Here is a 16,812-nt window from a genome sequence, read left to right on the forward strand (position 1 = left end):
GACTCAGCTGAGCTCATAGGGAAGCAGGGAATTGGAGAAAGCTTCTTAACCTATTTTACAGGGATACTCAACGTGTCTTTTGGTTCGCTAGACTCGTATTGGTAAGAGCTTTACGCTCGGCTGCTATTAATTTGGTGTTTTTGTGCGGGATGTGACAGAGGAATATTCCAGCATCGCTGCTGTGAGGATGCCAGGAGGACGGAGCGGTGGCCTTTCGGATCGCAGCTCAAATGCCGCTTTGTTCGCCGTCCAGACGTGGATTGATATTTCATTCATGTGCATCTGAATTCAGTCCGTATAAAGAGCAAGAGCGCAGCTCTTCGGCACCGCACGCAGCACCGCACCGAGTCCGCGGACCGGAGGTAAGATCCTCGGTATCTGTATTATTTCTATAGATACTCGCGCATCCTGTGACTTTTGAACACTTTGTCTAATTGAATGCACGACACGTGCACTGGTGTTTCTCCACATGCTTTCACAACAGTGCGTTTTTGTACCTGCAACAAACTGAAGTAGTAATACAATCGTGCGCCTATTGTTTTGATGCATCACTTTTAATATGTCTCACTTGTACTATGATGTGCAGTACTGTAAAATCAGCATCGTTAAGGCCATTCAGTGCAGTGAATGTCCACAAGGAGAGCATTTGTTTGGTATGTAATCTGGCAGATACACGACTAAAATTTATATGTAAATCTAATCTGATGTCACATGCATGAATAATTTTGTAATATTTTAACAAAAAAGGATGCAAAAACAACATATTCCAAGCAACGTGTGTTTTGATGTTACCATCCAACATTGTTAATAAAGGCTGGCTGATTTATATTATAGTTAATGCAAATGAATGCAAACTTAAAACTCACTTGCACAGAGACAACAACAGTTTGAGTGCATGCAATGCAATATGTCTATTGTTTTGCAACAGACGCGAATGTCAGACTCTGAATATGGCAAGCATACAGGAAATCCATGTGGCAGAAATTTGGCATGGAACTGGCAAAATGAAATTACTACAGACTGTCTCATTAGAGAAAGATTGATTTATCTGCCTGACCAGTTGTAAGGAAATTTTTGGCTATTTTGAGAGCCTGGAATCTAATAAAAAAGTTGAAAATGGTCCAACCATGAACAGTTTTAATGCATACTGCCTGATTTCAGGTATATTTTGTGACATTTGAGGTAACTTTGTATATATACACGGAAAAAAATGGTGTAGAAACAGTTTTCACAGAAACTGCATGTAAATTTGACAATTAATTACAAAAAATGTAACACATTGAATTAAATGTAAATTTTTGCTAATAATCTTAATTTAATGCAGCATTTTTACAGTATACATATATATATATATATATATATATATATATATATATATTTAATCAAATTATAATTTTTAATAATTTAAATAATTTAATTGATAATAATTACTATAATTTAATAATATATACATAATTTAACATTTAATTATATAAACAATATTTTTTATATAAATATTTTTTCACAAATTTCTAGTAAATAAGAAGAAGCTGCAAATAACACATTGAATTAAATGTGAAAAATAGAAAAAAAAAAAAAAAAGTAACTTTTTTTTATTATTATTATTTACTACTTCAAAAAAGTATATATAAACATATATACGCTTTTTATGACATGACTCTAGATCAGTATCAGCATCAGCCATTTTGACCACAATTTAATACTGAACTTATTTTGAGCAGGTGTTTTTAAAAAGATGTTGTGATTTATATGCGATGTTGGTTAAAAGACATATTGGATATGGATTTGAGATGTGGTTTCTTCCATATTCTTCAGGCGTCTGTGAATGGCATTGAGCTCACAGAGCTGGAAGTTGAGCTACAGGTGATTCAGTGATGACGCCGGGCTCTTTTCAGGCTTATCTGACTGTACTGGCTGAAAGTCCAGTGTAGCAGCACAAGAGCACAGTGTCACAGGCGCATGAGCGTGCACTGAATAACAGAGCAGCGATCGATAAAATCAGCCAGCGAGGTGCTGCACATGTGTGGATCCTCCAATGTTACAAAACCCAACATGTGTAACAAACAATGAGCTTTGTGTGGGACCTCTCAAATATATTGTGTTTGATCCGCCCTGGAAATCAGATATTATGCTTAAAGAAACTGCTATATTTATCAATAAAATTAAGCCTATTTTAGGACTATTAAATGATGATTACATTATTTTCTAGGCAATTTATTAAGATATTCATTTTCTCTCAGTTCTTGTTACTGTAATGCAAATAACTGTAAGTAAAATAAATAAATAAAAAATACATTATGCAAATATTTTTATTTTATATCTTAAATTTAGTGCTGATTTAAAAAAAAAACACTGCAATTTATTTTGTACTACACAAAAATACTGTATTACAGTAATGAGACTTTAAGTTAGTCATTCTTTCTCCCTGTTCTCATTTGTGTAATGCAAACAAACTAATAAAATGTAATAAAATACAATTTTGCAATAAAATGAAGCCTATTTTAGCCTACTACAGCATTATTACATTTATTAAGTTAGTCATTCTCACTGTTCTCATTTATGTAATGCAAATAAGTCTCATTTTCATAATTGCAATGCAAACAAATTAATAAAATAAATTGTGTTAAAATAATAATAATATTAACACATTATGGTATTATTGTTTCCATTTATAGTGCTGATTGAAAAAACTAATCTATAAAGAATAGATATATTTTGCAATAAAATAAAGCCTATTTTAGGACTATTACAGCATTATTATATTATTTATTATTTATTATGCAATTATGTTTCCACTATCTATAATTTAGTGCTGGTTAAAAAAAAAAAAAAAAAAAAAAATACTTATGCAAAATAAGTTATTGCAATTTGTTTTGTACTACACAAAAATACTGTATTACAGTAATGAGAATTTAAGTTAATCATTCTTTTTCACTGTTCTCATTTATGTAATGCAAATAAGTCTTATTTTCATAATTGTAATGCAAACAAATCAACAAGATATACTGTGATAAAATAATAATAATAATAATAATAATAATAATAATACATTATGGTATTATTTTTTCAGTTTATAGTGCTGATTAAAAAAATAATCTATAAAATATAGATATATTTTGCAATAAAATAAAGCCTGTTTTAGGACTATTACAGTGTTATTACATTATTTATTTTCTTGGCAATTAATTAAGGTGCTCATTCTTTCTTTCAGTTCTTGTTACTGTAATGCAAATAATTGTAATTAAAAATTTTATGATAAAAATCATAAAATATAATGCATATATATTGCATAATATAATTGCATATATTATGCAATTATTTTTCCACTGTCTCTAATTTAGTGCTGATTTAACTACACAAAAATACTGTATTACAGTAATGAGAATTCATTAATTTAGTCATTCTTTCTCACTGTTCTCATTTATGTAATATAAATAAGTCTCATCTTCATAACTGTAATGCAAAAAAAATTAATAAAATGCGCTGTGACAAAATACAAAAAATATGAATACATACATTTTTTTCCATTTATAGTACTGATTTAAATAATAATGTACTGCAAAAACCTACACAGAAATACTGTATTAAATTTATGAGAATCATTATAGAAAGTAATGAGAATAACAAAAAATGTCTTGGTACATTATGGTAATATGAATGTGCTTAATTTAATTATAATTAATTTAATAATTTAATATTCATGAAATTAAAGGCACAATGCCAGATAAATAGTCTCTTTTTTACTGCCTTTATTTTGCGCAGATTTTTATTTTTTATTTTTTTTAGTCTGTGCTATTTATTTTGGACTACACAAAAATATTGTTTTACAGTAATGAGAATTCATTAAATTAGTAATTATTTTTCAGTTTTCATTTTTAAGTAAATGCAAATAAATCTAATTTGCATAAATTAAATGCTAACAAAAATAATAAAATGTACTGTGATAAAATAATAATAATAATATTAACATATAATTATTTATAGTCCTATAATAGCTAAAATCTACTGTAAAAACACACAAAAATACTGTATTACACGAATGAGAATCATTATAGCAAATAATGAGAATTACAAAAAAAAAACAATGTCCAAGTACATTATGTAATAAGAATGTACATAATTTAATAATAATTAATTGAATAATTAATAATAATTTAATATTCAAATAAATATTGGCACAATTATTTATTTATTTATATTAATGCTTTATTCATATTATTATATTATGCACAATATAATTTCCCATGATTTTGGGCTGAAATGCGATATATAACACTTAAAGATATTACATCTTTATATTAGATATATGCTTAAATAAATCAAGCTTATTTTAGGGTCATTACAGTATTATTATATGTTCCTTTTTTCTCCATTCTCATTAATGTAATGCAAGTAAGTCTTGTTTTTATAATTGCAATGCAATAAAATATATAGTAATAAAAATTTACTTACTACATTATGGTATTTTTTACTTCTCTGCCTTTATTTTGTGCTGATTTTTCTTTTTCTGTGTTGCTGCTATTTATTTGGTACTACACAAAAATATTGTATTACAGTAATGATTATTAAATAAGTCATTCTTTCTCACTATTTTCATTTATGTAAGTCTCATTTGCATAACTGTAATGCAAACAAATTACTAAAATGTATTGATAAAATAATAGTAGTAGTAGTAACAACATTTTTTCCATTTATAGTGCTGATTTAAAAATCAGTCTACTGTAAAAAACCTACACAAAAATACTGTAATTAGAATCATTATAGTGAATAATGAGAATGTGTTTAATTGAATAATAATTAACTGAATAATTACTAATCATTTAATATTCATGAACATAATGGCACAATGCCAGAAAAATAAGCTTTATTTTCCTTATGCAGAATATAATTACGCATGATTTTGGGGTTAAATACAATACATAATGCTTTATATTATATATTATATATGCTTAAATAAATTAAGCTTATTTTAGGGTCATTACAGTATTACAGCATTATTTTCTTGACAATTAAGTCAGTTTTTTTCTTCCTGTTCTCATTACTGTAATGCATAAGTATTATTTTTATATTTTTTATAATAGTGTGATAATAACATTATTACTATATTATGATATTATTTTGGACTGCCTTTATTTTGTGCTTATTTTGTGTTGGTGCAATTTGTTTTGTACGAAACAAAAAATACAGTATTACAATTATGAGAATCTAATGAGAGTCATTATAAAGAATAATGACAATTACATCTAAAAATACAACGCCTGGATGCATTGTGGTAATGAGAATTTCAGGAGGAAATGTGCTTTGTTTAATATTCATGAAAATAATGCCACAATGCCAAACAGGCTTTATTTCCTTTATGCAAAAATGTAATTTCTCACGACTTTGGTTCAGGTTCCCACATTGATTTGCATCTCAAAAAGTTTTGGAATCAGTGGACAGTGTTGCTCCTCCGACAAACACGCACACACACACATATTGATCTGTGCTTAGAGACCAGAAAAATCGATCAGAGCAAACCGCATCTGGACACGCTACTGCGATTAAATAACAAGCAGATGTGTCTATTCATTTGGAGCATCTGAAATTCAGAGGCTCAGGGTAAATTGGTGACACGCCGGCACACGCTACAGAAACGCACAGGCCTCGAATTGATTCGGAGACAGTAGGTGCGAGTTTGGCGTCTCGCTGGGACTGTGTGAGTTCACTTCTGATGAGAAATGATAAAAGACTACGGGGTGGAAGTGTGTTTGCGTCTCTGATTACTGCCCTCGTATGCTGTGATTACCCAAACACACCATCACAGAGGAACAACGCTCAAGTGACATCGCAGAGCATAACAATTTACATCCTTTTGTGTCTCGCACACACACACGGCTCTTTAGAAAACATGTTTTTTCCTTGCACTTCACTTGCAATTTTAACCTAGCAGAAGATGAAAAGTGTGAAAGAGTCTTAAAAGGATTCTGGTCATACATATGTTGGTCTGTAGATATGGCCAACATCCATCTTTCTGAGACTTTTTCACACTTTTTATGTTCTGCTTGGTTGAAATTATAGGTCTGGTCTCTTTATAAAAGTACCAGCATGCTCTGCCTTAACATAATTTGCATATTATTCATGTCTGTGGCTCAAACGAATTACATGCTAACGCTGCAAATGTAAATGTTAGGAGTTTGTTCAAATACAACAAGGGCCTAACAGTATGAAATCCATTTTATTTTTATTCCTAATTTTTTTCCCCCCAAATTTGGCATTTTTCATTTCAATTTAACTGGATTCCATTTTAACGGTTTAATTAAATTTAACAGTATTTTATAAAAAAAAGAACGACTAATTAATCAAATAAAAAAACTTGAACAGTTTAAGAATTTATTTTAAAAAATGTAAAAAAAAAATTAGTAAATAAAATATTAAAAAGTTGTTAATATTTTAGTTTCCTATGATTTATTTATTTATTTTTGATTTGTTTTCATTTATCTGGATTCATGTTTTATGAGTTAAAACAAATTTATTACGAAAAAATAATCAGATGAATATAAAAAATGTCAAGAAATGTAATCAAATAAAAATGTAATATTTCATTTTATTTTGCACCAAGGTTTACTTTTTTTTTACTTTTTCACCCGGATGAAAAACTGTGTGATATTCTTAAAAATATATATATATGTAAGAATTTTTAATAATAGTATTTATTTATTTTTTAAATAATAATAATAATAATAATAATAATAATTATTATTATTATTATTATTATTATTATTATTTTCTTAAATTAATTATTTCTTAAATAATAATAATAATAATACATTATTATTATTATTATTATTATTATTATCATCATAATCATCAGCCTAATCTAATGTCTAAAAACCCAGCCATTATATATTATGAATATTGTTGGCTTTTTGATTATTTTATTTTATTTTATTTTGCACCAAAGTTTACTGAAAAATTGGGTGATATTCTTTAAAAAATATGTAATAATTTTTAATAGTAGTGTATTTGTTTTTTAAAATTATTATTATTATTTTTAATTATCATCATCATCCTAATCTAATGTCTAAAAAACTGGCCATTGTATATTTTGAATATTGTTGGCTTTTTGATTAATTGCTTTTATTTTATTTTATTTTATTTTATTTTATTTTGTTAAATTGAAACCTGAATGAAAACTTGTGTGTTATTCTTTAAAAAAAGTATTTTATTTTATTTTATTTTGCACCAAGATTACTTGTTAAATTAAAACCTGGATGAAAACTTGTGTGATATTCTTTAAAAATGTATTTTATTTTATTTTATTTTGCACCAAGGTTTCATTGGATGAAAACCTGTGTGATATTCTTTAAAAAAAAAAAAAGTTATTATTTTTAATAATAGTATACAGTTTAATAGAAGTATTTTTATTATTATTATTATTATTTGTATTTTATTATTAGTAGTACTAGTATTACCCTAATGTAATTGTCTAAAAACCGGCAATTATATATTATGAATACTGGCATTTTGATTAATCGGTTTTTATTTTGTTTCATTTCATTTCATTTTGCACCAAGGTTTACTTGTTAAATTAAAACTGGGATGAAATTTTGTGTGTAATTATTAATAATATGTAATTATTTTTAATAATAGCATTTATTTATATATTTTTTATATTATTTTGATTATTATCCTAATCTAATTGTCTAATAAACCGGCCATTGTATATTTGAATATTGTTGGTCTTTTGTAAGTTGCTTTAATTAAAGTGTAAATTATTATTATTACTTTGAGAAGTACAATCTACTTGTCAACATTCTCTAAATTCTACTTTTCCAGTAACATACAGTGTCATAATTTCGAACCATAAATATGAGCACTAATAATAGTGACGCTTATGGCATATTTGACTCGAGGCGGATGAAAGGTGGTCCACGGCAAACATTTAACGAATGCGTTTCTTTCTTTCTCCCTGATCACTTTCCCCCTCGGTTAATCTGGCTCGTCCTTTGTTTCTTTGTCTCAGCCTTGTTCCTGAGAGCCGAACGCTGCTCTCGGTCGTAACAGTGCCTGCAGGCCTTGCCTTCAGAATCCAAACCCTGTGCTATTGTTTCCATGACAACATGGGAGGCATGGCCGGAGGGCATCGCTGTGTGTTTGCTCTCTCACTCACACTTTCTCTCTCTTATCTCTTCCTGACACACTGAATCTAATCTCTTCAAGTCTGCTTATTCAGACTCAGAGTTTACTCTTAAATTAGAGATGTGCGAGCGCAGAGCGTCGCTGATGAATGCTGCTGTCAGCTGACGCGATAGGCGTGATTTGTATTGATGATGTGGGTCAGTCCTAACATTCGAAGCTTTTAGCTCGGCCCATTAAAGAAAGCACTCCCGGGAACGCATTACGTTTGAATATGATGTTATACGAGGGTGACAGGTGCAAGCGTATGGAGTTCATTCACTGAAATAATGACACATTCATATCTAGAGGTGATGTCAGATTTTATTGTTAAGACAGTAATGTGGCCGAAAACCCAAGAGCATAATGTGTGTTCTTGGAGATAAAATGATAAAAAGTACAAATGTCGTTTATAAGTGTTCAACAGATGTCTTTCTGGGTATTTTAGGACCATTACAATTTTAGATTTGGAAGAATTTCTCATCTGATTTCTTCATTCTGAAATAAAAGAACAAAAAATGCAGTAAAAACTGTAATATTATGAAATATTATTATAATTTGAAATAACAATTTTCTATTTTAATATATATTTAAGTGTAATTTATTCCTGTGATGCTGATTTATTGTTCAAAAAACGTATTTAAAAACATAATTGTCAGTGTTGAAAACAGTTGTCCTGCTTCATGTTTTTGTAAAAACAAAAAATATTTTTTTCAGGATTATTTGATTTTAAAGTGTAAAAAGAACAGCATTTATTTGAAATAGAAATCGAAATTCTGAACAATAGTAAATATAAAATTATATTATTAATATAATAATGATGCTAATAACAATAATAATTATTATTATTGTTATTAACAGTATTAAATATAAAATAGTATTTATACATCTTGATAATATTTATGTGTATTTGAAAAATATACAAAATAATACTGGATAAATAATTATTTAAAAATAATGAATATTATACATATTTTGATACAATAATGATGATGATAATAATAATAATTATTATTATTATTATTATTATTATTATTATTATTATTATTATTATTATTATTATTATTATTGTTATTAAGATAATAAATGTTTACAATTATTTTACCATTTTAAAACGTAATCATATCAAAATGTTTTTATTTTTTATTTTATTTTATTTTATTTTGCTGGTTAATTTAAAAACCACATGTTTAAAAATTATGTAATTTATTTATTATTATTAGTTTTTATTTGTATTTATTACTGTTAATAATAATAATAATAATAATAATAATAGTAACAAAACAATACTAATAATAGCAATTATTAATTTGAAAGATAATTTTAACATTATTAACTTTTAAAATGTAATCAAATTAAAATGTTTTATGTTATTTAATTTAACATTTTGCTTGTTAATTTAAAACCTGTGTGGAAAAATGTAAAATGTGATATAACACTTATTTAATTAATGTTTATTAGTAGCATTTTTATTATTATTATTATTATTATTTATTACTACTACTACTTCTGATAATAATAATAATAATAATAACAAAACAACAATACTAATAATAGCAATAATTCATTTGTAAGATTTTTTTGAAGATTAATAATTTTATTAAATTTATTTAATAAAATGTATTTAATTTTATTAATTTTATTTAAAAAAATGTAATTAAATCAAAATATTTAATTTTATTTTGCTTGTTAATTTAAAAACTGGGTGGAAAAGTGATATTTCTTTAAAAATTATCTAATTTATTTTTATTAGTAACATTTGTTATTATTATTTTTTATCTGTATAATGTACATTTTTATTAGTAGCATATATTTATAATAATAACAATAATAATAATAATAATAATAATAATAATAATAAAATAATACTAATAATAGCAATAATTAATTTGTAAGATTGTTTGAAGATCAATACTTTTAAAATGTAATTAAATCAAAATATTTTATTTTATTTTAAAACCTGGGTGAAACTTATGTAATTAATCTGTTGTAGTAGTATTTCTCACCATCGTCATCATTATTATTAGTCTTATTAGTCCTAAAATACAACAGGATTCATCTTTGTTATGTTTAATGTCAATATTTTTCCCCTTTTGATTTTGTGGTATAATATGATCTGACCAAGTTTTTGTCATGAATTCTTCGATTTTCTAGGAAAAGGTAGTTTACATTTTATTGTGCTTCACTGAGCTCACATTTTCCTATTCAGAGCAGCACATGCACATCTCAAGTACAAGTTTCCTTGCACAAGGACAGTTGTCTGTCTACATGCTCTAGCTCAGGGCCAGAGTCCTGAAAGAAGTGCCATTTCACGAATCAGCTGCTTACATTCAGCACTGTACATATTAAACTCTCCGAGCTGCTGGCAGACAAGAGCAAACAAAGCGCTGGCTGCTCACAGAATCACAGCCTTTACTGCATTCAGCTCCAGTACGAACTATAAACCAGAGTGTATTAGCTTGTCAGGTCTGTACAGGCCTTATAGCTCATCCAAAGCGTGCAGAATTATAACCAGGCTCATGACAGTAGAAAATACCTCTGAAGCAAACTGACATTCGTACTGTATATCATCCAGAAACCCCCAAGACAGCAGCTGGCCGCTGAAGAATGATGCTCTTTTGTTTTCCTTTTTGTAGCTGTTTTGAGAAACTGATGGGCTGAATTTGTTGCAAAACAACTGCTTTTTTTTAGCAGAATTGATTTTTTAAGGGAGGCTAAAATGAGGGAAAACATTTATGAAGAATGTGTGAATGCACCATCTGTTTCGTCTCTATTTCTATGTCTGTTGGCCTTCTCATCAACTCGACTGACAGGCCTCTCAATAGTTCACTCGCTGTGTTTAACAGTTCACTGGAGGGAAGGATTATCAATGAATAATGATATGAGCTCTAGTCCGCTTCTCAAAGCATCGTGAATCAAGCGGCTTTGGAAGACTTGAAATATTGCACACAAGTCATCTGGACCGCTTTTACAACACTTTTGTGGTGCTTTTTGTTTTTTATGAAGCTTGAAAGACAACATTTCTCCATTTGCGTAATACAGTTTGCAATAACATAAGCATACGTAATGACAGAATTCTTGTTTTTAACTGAACTATTTTTTATTTTATTTTATTTCATGTATTTCTTGATTTTTATTTAAGGGATTATTTATTTATTTGTTTGTATTTTTGTTTATTCTTTCATAGCAGGATTTATCAAGCAGGACTTATATGTTGCTTGCAAAATAAAATTAATAATAATAATAATAATAATAATAATCTGAAACTAATTTATAAATTTTATTTTAGTTTTTATTAATTAAAATTGTACTTCATGTATTTATTTTTTATTTCAATCGTTTATTTATTTATTCATACATTTTTATTTAGTTTTTCTTTCATTAAAAATTTATTTTATGTATTTATTTTTTATTAATTTTATCAATTATTTATTTATTTTTTCATACATTTTATTTTATTATTTTATTTTTAAATCCTCTACTAAAAACAAGATTTTTGTTACTTTCCAATAATTATAATAATAACAATAATAATATAATAAACTAATTCATTCATATAATTTTATTTTAGTTTTTTTTAATAAAATTTCGTTTTTTTATAAAAAATTATTTTATGATTAATCAATTATTTATATATTCAAATATATTTTATATACTTTATTTATATATTCAAATATATTTTTATTATTTTATTCTATTTTTAAATCATCTACTAAAAGCAATAATAATAATATTAAATTAACTAATTCATTCATGTGTTTTTTTTTATAAAATTGATTATTTTTACATTTTATTTTATGTATTTATTTATTTACTTTTTATGTATTTAATATACAATGACTTATATAGTCAATCATACATTTTTATTTTATAATCCTCTACTAAAAGCAAGATTTATGTTACTTGCCTATAATAATAATAATAATAATAATAATAATAATAATAAAAAAATAATAATAATAAATACATTTTATTTCATTATTTCACATTTGTATTATTTTAAAATTATTTATTTTATTTATTAATTCTCTACTAAAAGCAATGTTCATGTTACCTAATAATAATAATGACCATTATTATTTCAAATAATTTTTTATTATTATTATTATTTATTTCAAATTATTCATCCATACATACAATTTATTATTATTTTTTAAACCCTCTACTGAAAGTAAGATTATATGTTGCATGCCAGAATAAATAAATTAATAAATAATGGCCAATTTCACTGTCCATCAGTGGAGAAAAGTCTTTTTTTTTCCCCCACATTGTGTAATCTAACAGGCCAACCTTGACCTCTTCAATGTCACAAATTTGTCATTCTTTCATACTCCAACCACCTGTTGTAGGCCTATACAATTCCCACTTTTCAAGATTCAATCAATTCAGATGTACTAATCCAATCTCTGGCTACTTTTTCTCCCCCTCACTGAATATCCTATTTCCCTATGTCAGTCTGTCTGTCTGTCTATGAATCCATCTGAGATCTGACATCTGTTAAGACTTGAAAATCCATCCATCATTCCTCCGTTTTCCGTTCTCAACACCCTCCGCTGTTCTTGGAGGGAAATGTGGTGAATTCCAAACACGGGGTCTCACGATAAACCGCCGCGAAGCCTCTAAATATTAAATTCTGTAGATGTTCCCGGTGCTTTTAAAGGATCTCATCTGGCAGAATCACTTCAGAACCTGACGCACATGTAAGAGAGCGGCGTATCTCACGAAACATCGCCTTTTCAACACTTCACGGCTCCTTCCTTTGGCTTGCAGATGTTTGTGAGGCGACACACGTAGCAAACGAAAGGCGCTGAAAGCAAAACTCATTCAGAATTTCCCATTTCGCCCTTTATTCTATCTGCTGTGATTTCCATTCTCTTTCTCCAGCGACAGGCGAATAGCGTTTGAGTGCAGGACAGTGGACTTGAATAGACTGCCATTTCTTCACTGATGTTTATCGTGTCTTTCTCCTTCATGCTTTGAGCAGATAAAAAGGCTTATGTGGGTCATGTTGCATTAATCTAGCTCGCTGTCCTCTCAAATACTCTCTAAATTAAGCAACAGGCATAAAATATTCACATTTGCTCACGGTTCATCACTCAATGACACATTTAAGCCAAGAACGGCCCAAATGTATCACATCAGTATCGAAGCCAAACGAAACAATTCATTGTTATCTGTCCCCGCAGAGACGATCTCTCTTTCTTTATGCATTATGATGTGTTTTTCTGAAAAATGAGATGTCGCTTCATATTTAAAGTTTCGAGCATTATTTAGGAGCCCTAGACGCATTCGTTTCAGAGCTCGTATCTCAGATCCGCATTTCCAAACGCCTCGTGTCGTGCTTTGGCCCTCTAAATCTTTCAGCGCTGATATTTTCAGTCACTACCATGTTTCAGAGACGTCTGTGAGGCTCTAAGCTCTGAGACAGATGACCTAGAACAGCTAAACGCACACAGAACTCCGTATTGATCCGTTTTGTGAGGCTTCTTTGGGTTTGGGTGAGGCTCTGGCTCTCGGCAAACTCTCTTTCACTCTGGATTTATCTAGAACACAGCAGCTAAAGAAAGAAAGAAAGAGTTGTAGTTTGGGAAAAAAGGATGCTATTGCTGGCAGGTATAGAGAAGGTTAGTATTTTCCTGTCTTGTTTCTCCTTGTTGTTCTGTTCAATGAAACAAAAATCAAGTTTGAAATGTGTTTCACTGTGTCCTAAGCAGGTGCCACAGGTTTCCAGCTACAAGTAATTGGACTGTCCTCAGTAAAAATGTGATACAACAATGAAATCACAGTCAGTCAGAGCATATTTGATGTTCAGATGTAATTTTGAGCAGTTCATATTATTTATTTGATTTATTTATAGATTTTTTTATTGGTTAATTATAATTGTATATGGCATTCATTTTAATGTGTATATATAAAATATTTTATATATAACAACACGCACATATATAGATACATTTCTATATAGTTATGTTGTAAATGTTGTAAAATGTGTGTATATATATCTATCTATATTTAAAAGTATATATATATATCTATATATATATATATATATATATATAAATTTGTAAACAAAAATTCGTTAAAAAAAACTGCTATTTAATTGCTAAATTTAAAAAAAATAATTACAATTTCTTTAAATATATAGAAAATAAATGCTTATAAATATATATTTATAATATTATATAATAATATAATATTATATACTACTATTATTTATATATAAATATTTGTTTAAATATAAATAAAAATGTAAAAATTGGTTTATTAATTTTAATTGCTAAATTTTAAAAAAATTATTAATTACAAAATGTCTTATTGTTTTTAAATGACTATTGATAGATAGTTCTTTGATTGTTATATGTAAGTTCTATTTAAATTCTATTTAAGTTCTATAATATATATATATATAAATAGAACCTAAATGTGTAAAAATGTGCACATTAATTTATCCATTTTAATTTCTATAATAAAAATGATTTAATAATTATTTATTTTTTAAAGAATATTTAATATTTACATTTAACATTTTAAACTGATACATTTTAATTTCTTAATTAAAAATCTATTTATTTAAATTTACATTTTAAATTTACAAATTAATTTTTACATTTTTACAAATGTAAAAGTTTAACTTAAATTTTACACATTTAATTTCTATTTCAAATAAATATAATGTACAAATATGAAACAGCACAACTGTTTTCAACTCTAATAATAATAATACGAAATGTTTCTTGAGCAGAAAATTAGCATATAATTTAATTATTTCCAAAGGATCATGTGGCACTGAAGACTGAAGTAATGATGCTGCAAATTCAGCTTTGCATCACATAAATAAATTACATTTTAAAATATATTTAAATAGAAAAACAGCTATTTTAAATTGTAATAATATTTTAAGATTTTACAGGTTTTTATATTGTATTTTTGATCAAATAAATAGCCTTCATCAGCTTAATATGAAAAACATAAATGTAATGACTATTTAATTTTAATTTTTTATTTTATATAAATGCAAACTAACAGATAGGATCATTTTTATAAATGGATCTTAGGTGTTATATAATGCATACTGAATACGAATATGTATTAATATATACTCCAAGGTAAGCTTTTTAACACATTTCTGGCAGTATACACAATCATACAGTCCACCCCTGAAGTACATCCAGTCCAGTATGCTGTAAATCTGGGACCAAGGGGGCCAAAATGCACATGTCTTTGTTCATAACTCTTATAATCCATGTCTTAATGAAAAGCTGGGGATTTGAGATGGATGAGGCGAGTGGAGCAGGCTGAGGGTTTGATCTGCTCTCCCGGGAGAAGCGTGCAGTGCACGCCGGCCAGTGTTTGGAGTTGTATTTCATATTCTCTCAAAACAGAAGAGAGATCCTGGAGGCAGCAAGCATGTGCACCTCAAGCCTCATGTTTAATTAACCAAAGCCCACCACAGATTCTTCCTAAGAGACTGCTCTGTAGGGACCGGGAGGAAGGAGTGAGCACTATCTGTCTTTCAGACATTTTCTTCCCCCTCCTTATGTTGACTCTACGCCTACTTCCCTTTCTGCTCGGCAGGATTCAATTTTCCGATCCACTTAAGCGGGATTCTCATGCGTTACGGATCCGATTAGCTCACACGTGCATGCGCTCTTTAACAACAAGCAGTGTCTTTTTGTCTCTCTCTTTTTTCTTTTTTGGACAATTATTCCGCTGGTTTAACTGCAATCCGTCTTTCTCTTTCTTCTTTTCTCTTTCCTCTCTTTTGCCCTAGTTCTGCCGCCTCTTTTCTATCATTCCCTCTTTCCTGTTTTCACAGTTTTTTCTGAGATGAATCCTCCTCAGCTCTCTGCGGTGTTGGTGCTCATGTTGGCCCAGCTGTGTGCATCTTCTGTCGGTTGTCCTTCTGGGTGCCGCTGCTATAGTTTGACTGTCGAATGTGGATCCATCGGGCTCAAAGAGATCCCGCAAGGCATTGCACAGGGGACACAGGTCAGTTGCACAAATGCGTGTGGAGGTCTATCGGTGGGTCATTCAAGGCCTTTGACGTGTCACAAAAAAGGTTCAATGTTAGCATCAGCGGTTCCATTTGGAACCTTCAACATTCATGGAATCTTTGCACTCCACAAAAGGTTCTTTATAGTGGAAAAAGGTTCTTTAGATTATAAGAATGTTCTTCACACTAAGAAAAAAATAAACTGAAATGAAAACCTTAACTGAAACTTTTACTGAAAGTTCTTTGGGGAAGCAAAAAGGACTATTCTATGGCATCATTGCGAAAACCCCTTTTGAAAACTTTATTTTTAAGAGTGAAAGGTTATGTCATTTTGTAACCTAACCATTTAATAAATATATTTTGCAATGCACATTAAAAAAAGTTTTTCTGAATTAAAAAATATACATATATTATTTTAATCAAAATAAGCAATTAATAATATAAATAATAATATTTATAGTAACAATTTAAGTAATAAGAATGTTTGTGTGATGTTTATTGTTGTTATAAGTGTTAAAAACAACATGGAAAGCATGTAATAGAACACCAAAAACAGTTCCTACAGTGGTTTATTAATATTTCTAATAATTCTGAATTATTTTAAATTAAATAAGTAGTTAAAATAATAAAACAAAAAGTTTTATAAATACTCAAATCATATGATT

General features: G+C 28.2%; 1 protein-coding gene across 2 annotated transcripts in view; it reads left to right on the plus strand.

Annotated features, from left to right (window-relative positions):
* Positions 1-16,812, plus strand: part of lrrc24 (leucine rich repeat containing 24) — a 25,703-nt gene continuing 8,891 nt past the window's right edge. Inside the window, exons 1-2 of one of the 2 annotated variants that reach the window (XM_051137870.1) lie at positions 1-362; positions 15,926-16,143. In XM_051137870.1, coding sequence (XP_050993827.1) covers positions 15,982-16,143 — 162 coding nt within the window. In that variant the 5' untranslated portion in view covers positions 1-362; positions 15,926-15,981. The remainder of the gene's footprint in view (positions 363-15,925; positions 16,144-16,812) is intronic. The other variant, XM_051137874.1, reaches the window with a different exon arrangement.

Source organism: Labeo rohita, chromosome 2, assembly GCF_022985175.1.
Source record: "Labeo rohita strain BAU-BD-2019 chromosome 2, IGBB_LRoh.1.0, whole genome shotgun sequence".
Taxonomy (NCBI): domain Eukaryota; kingdom Metazoa; phylum Chordata; class Actinopteri; order Cypriniformes; family Cyprinidae; genus Labeo; species Labeo rohita.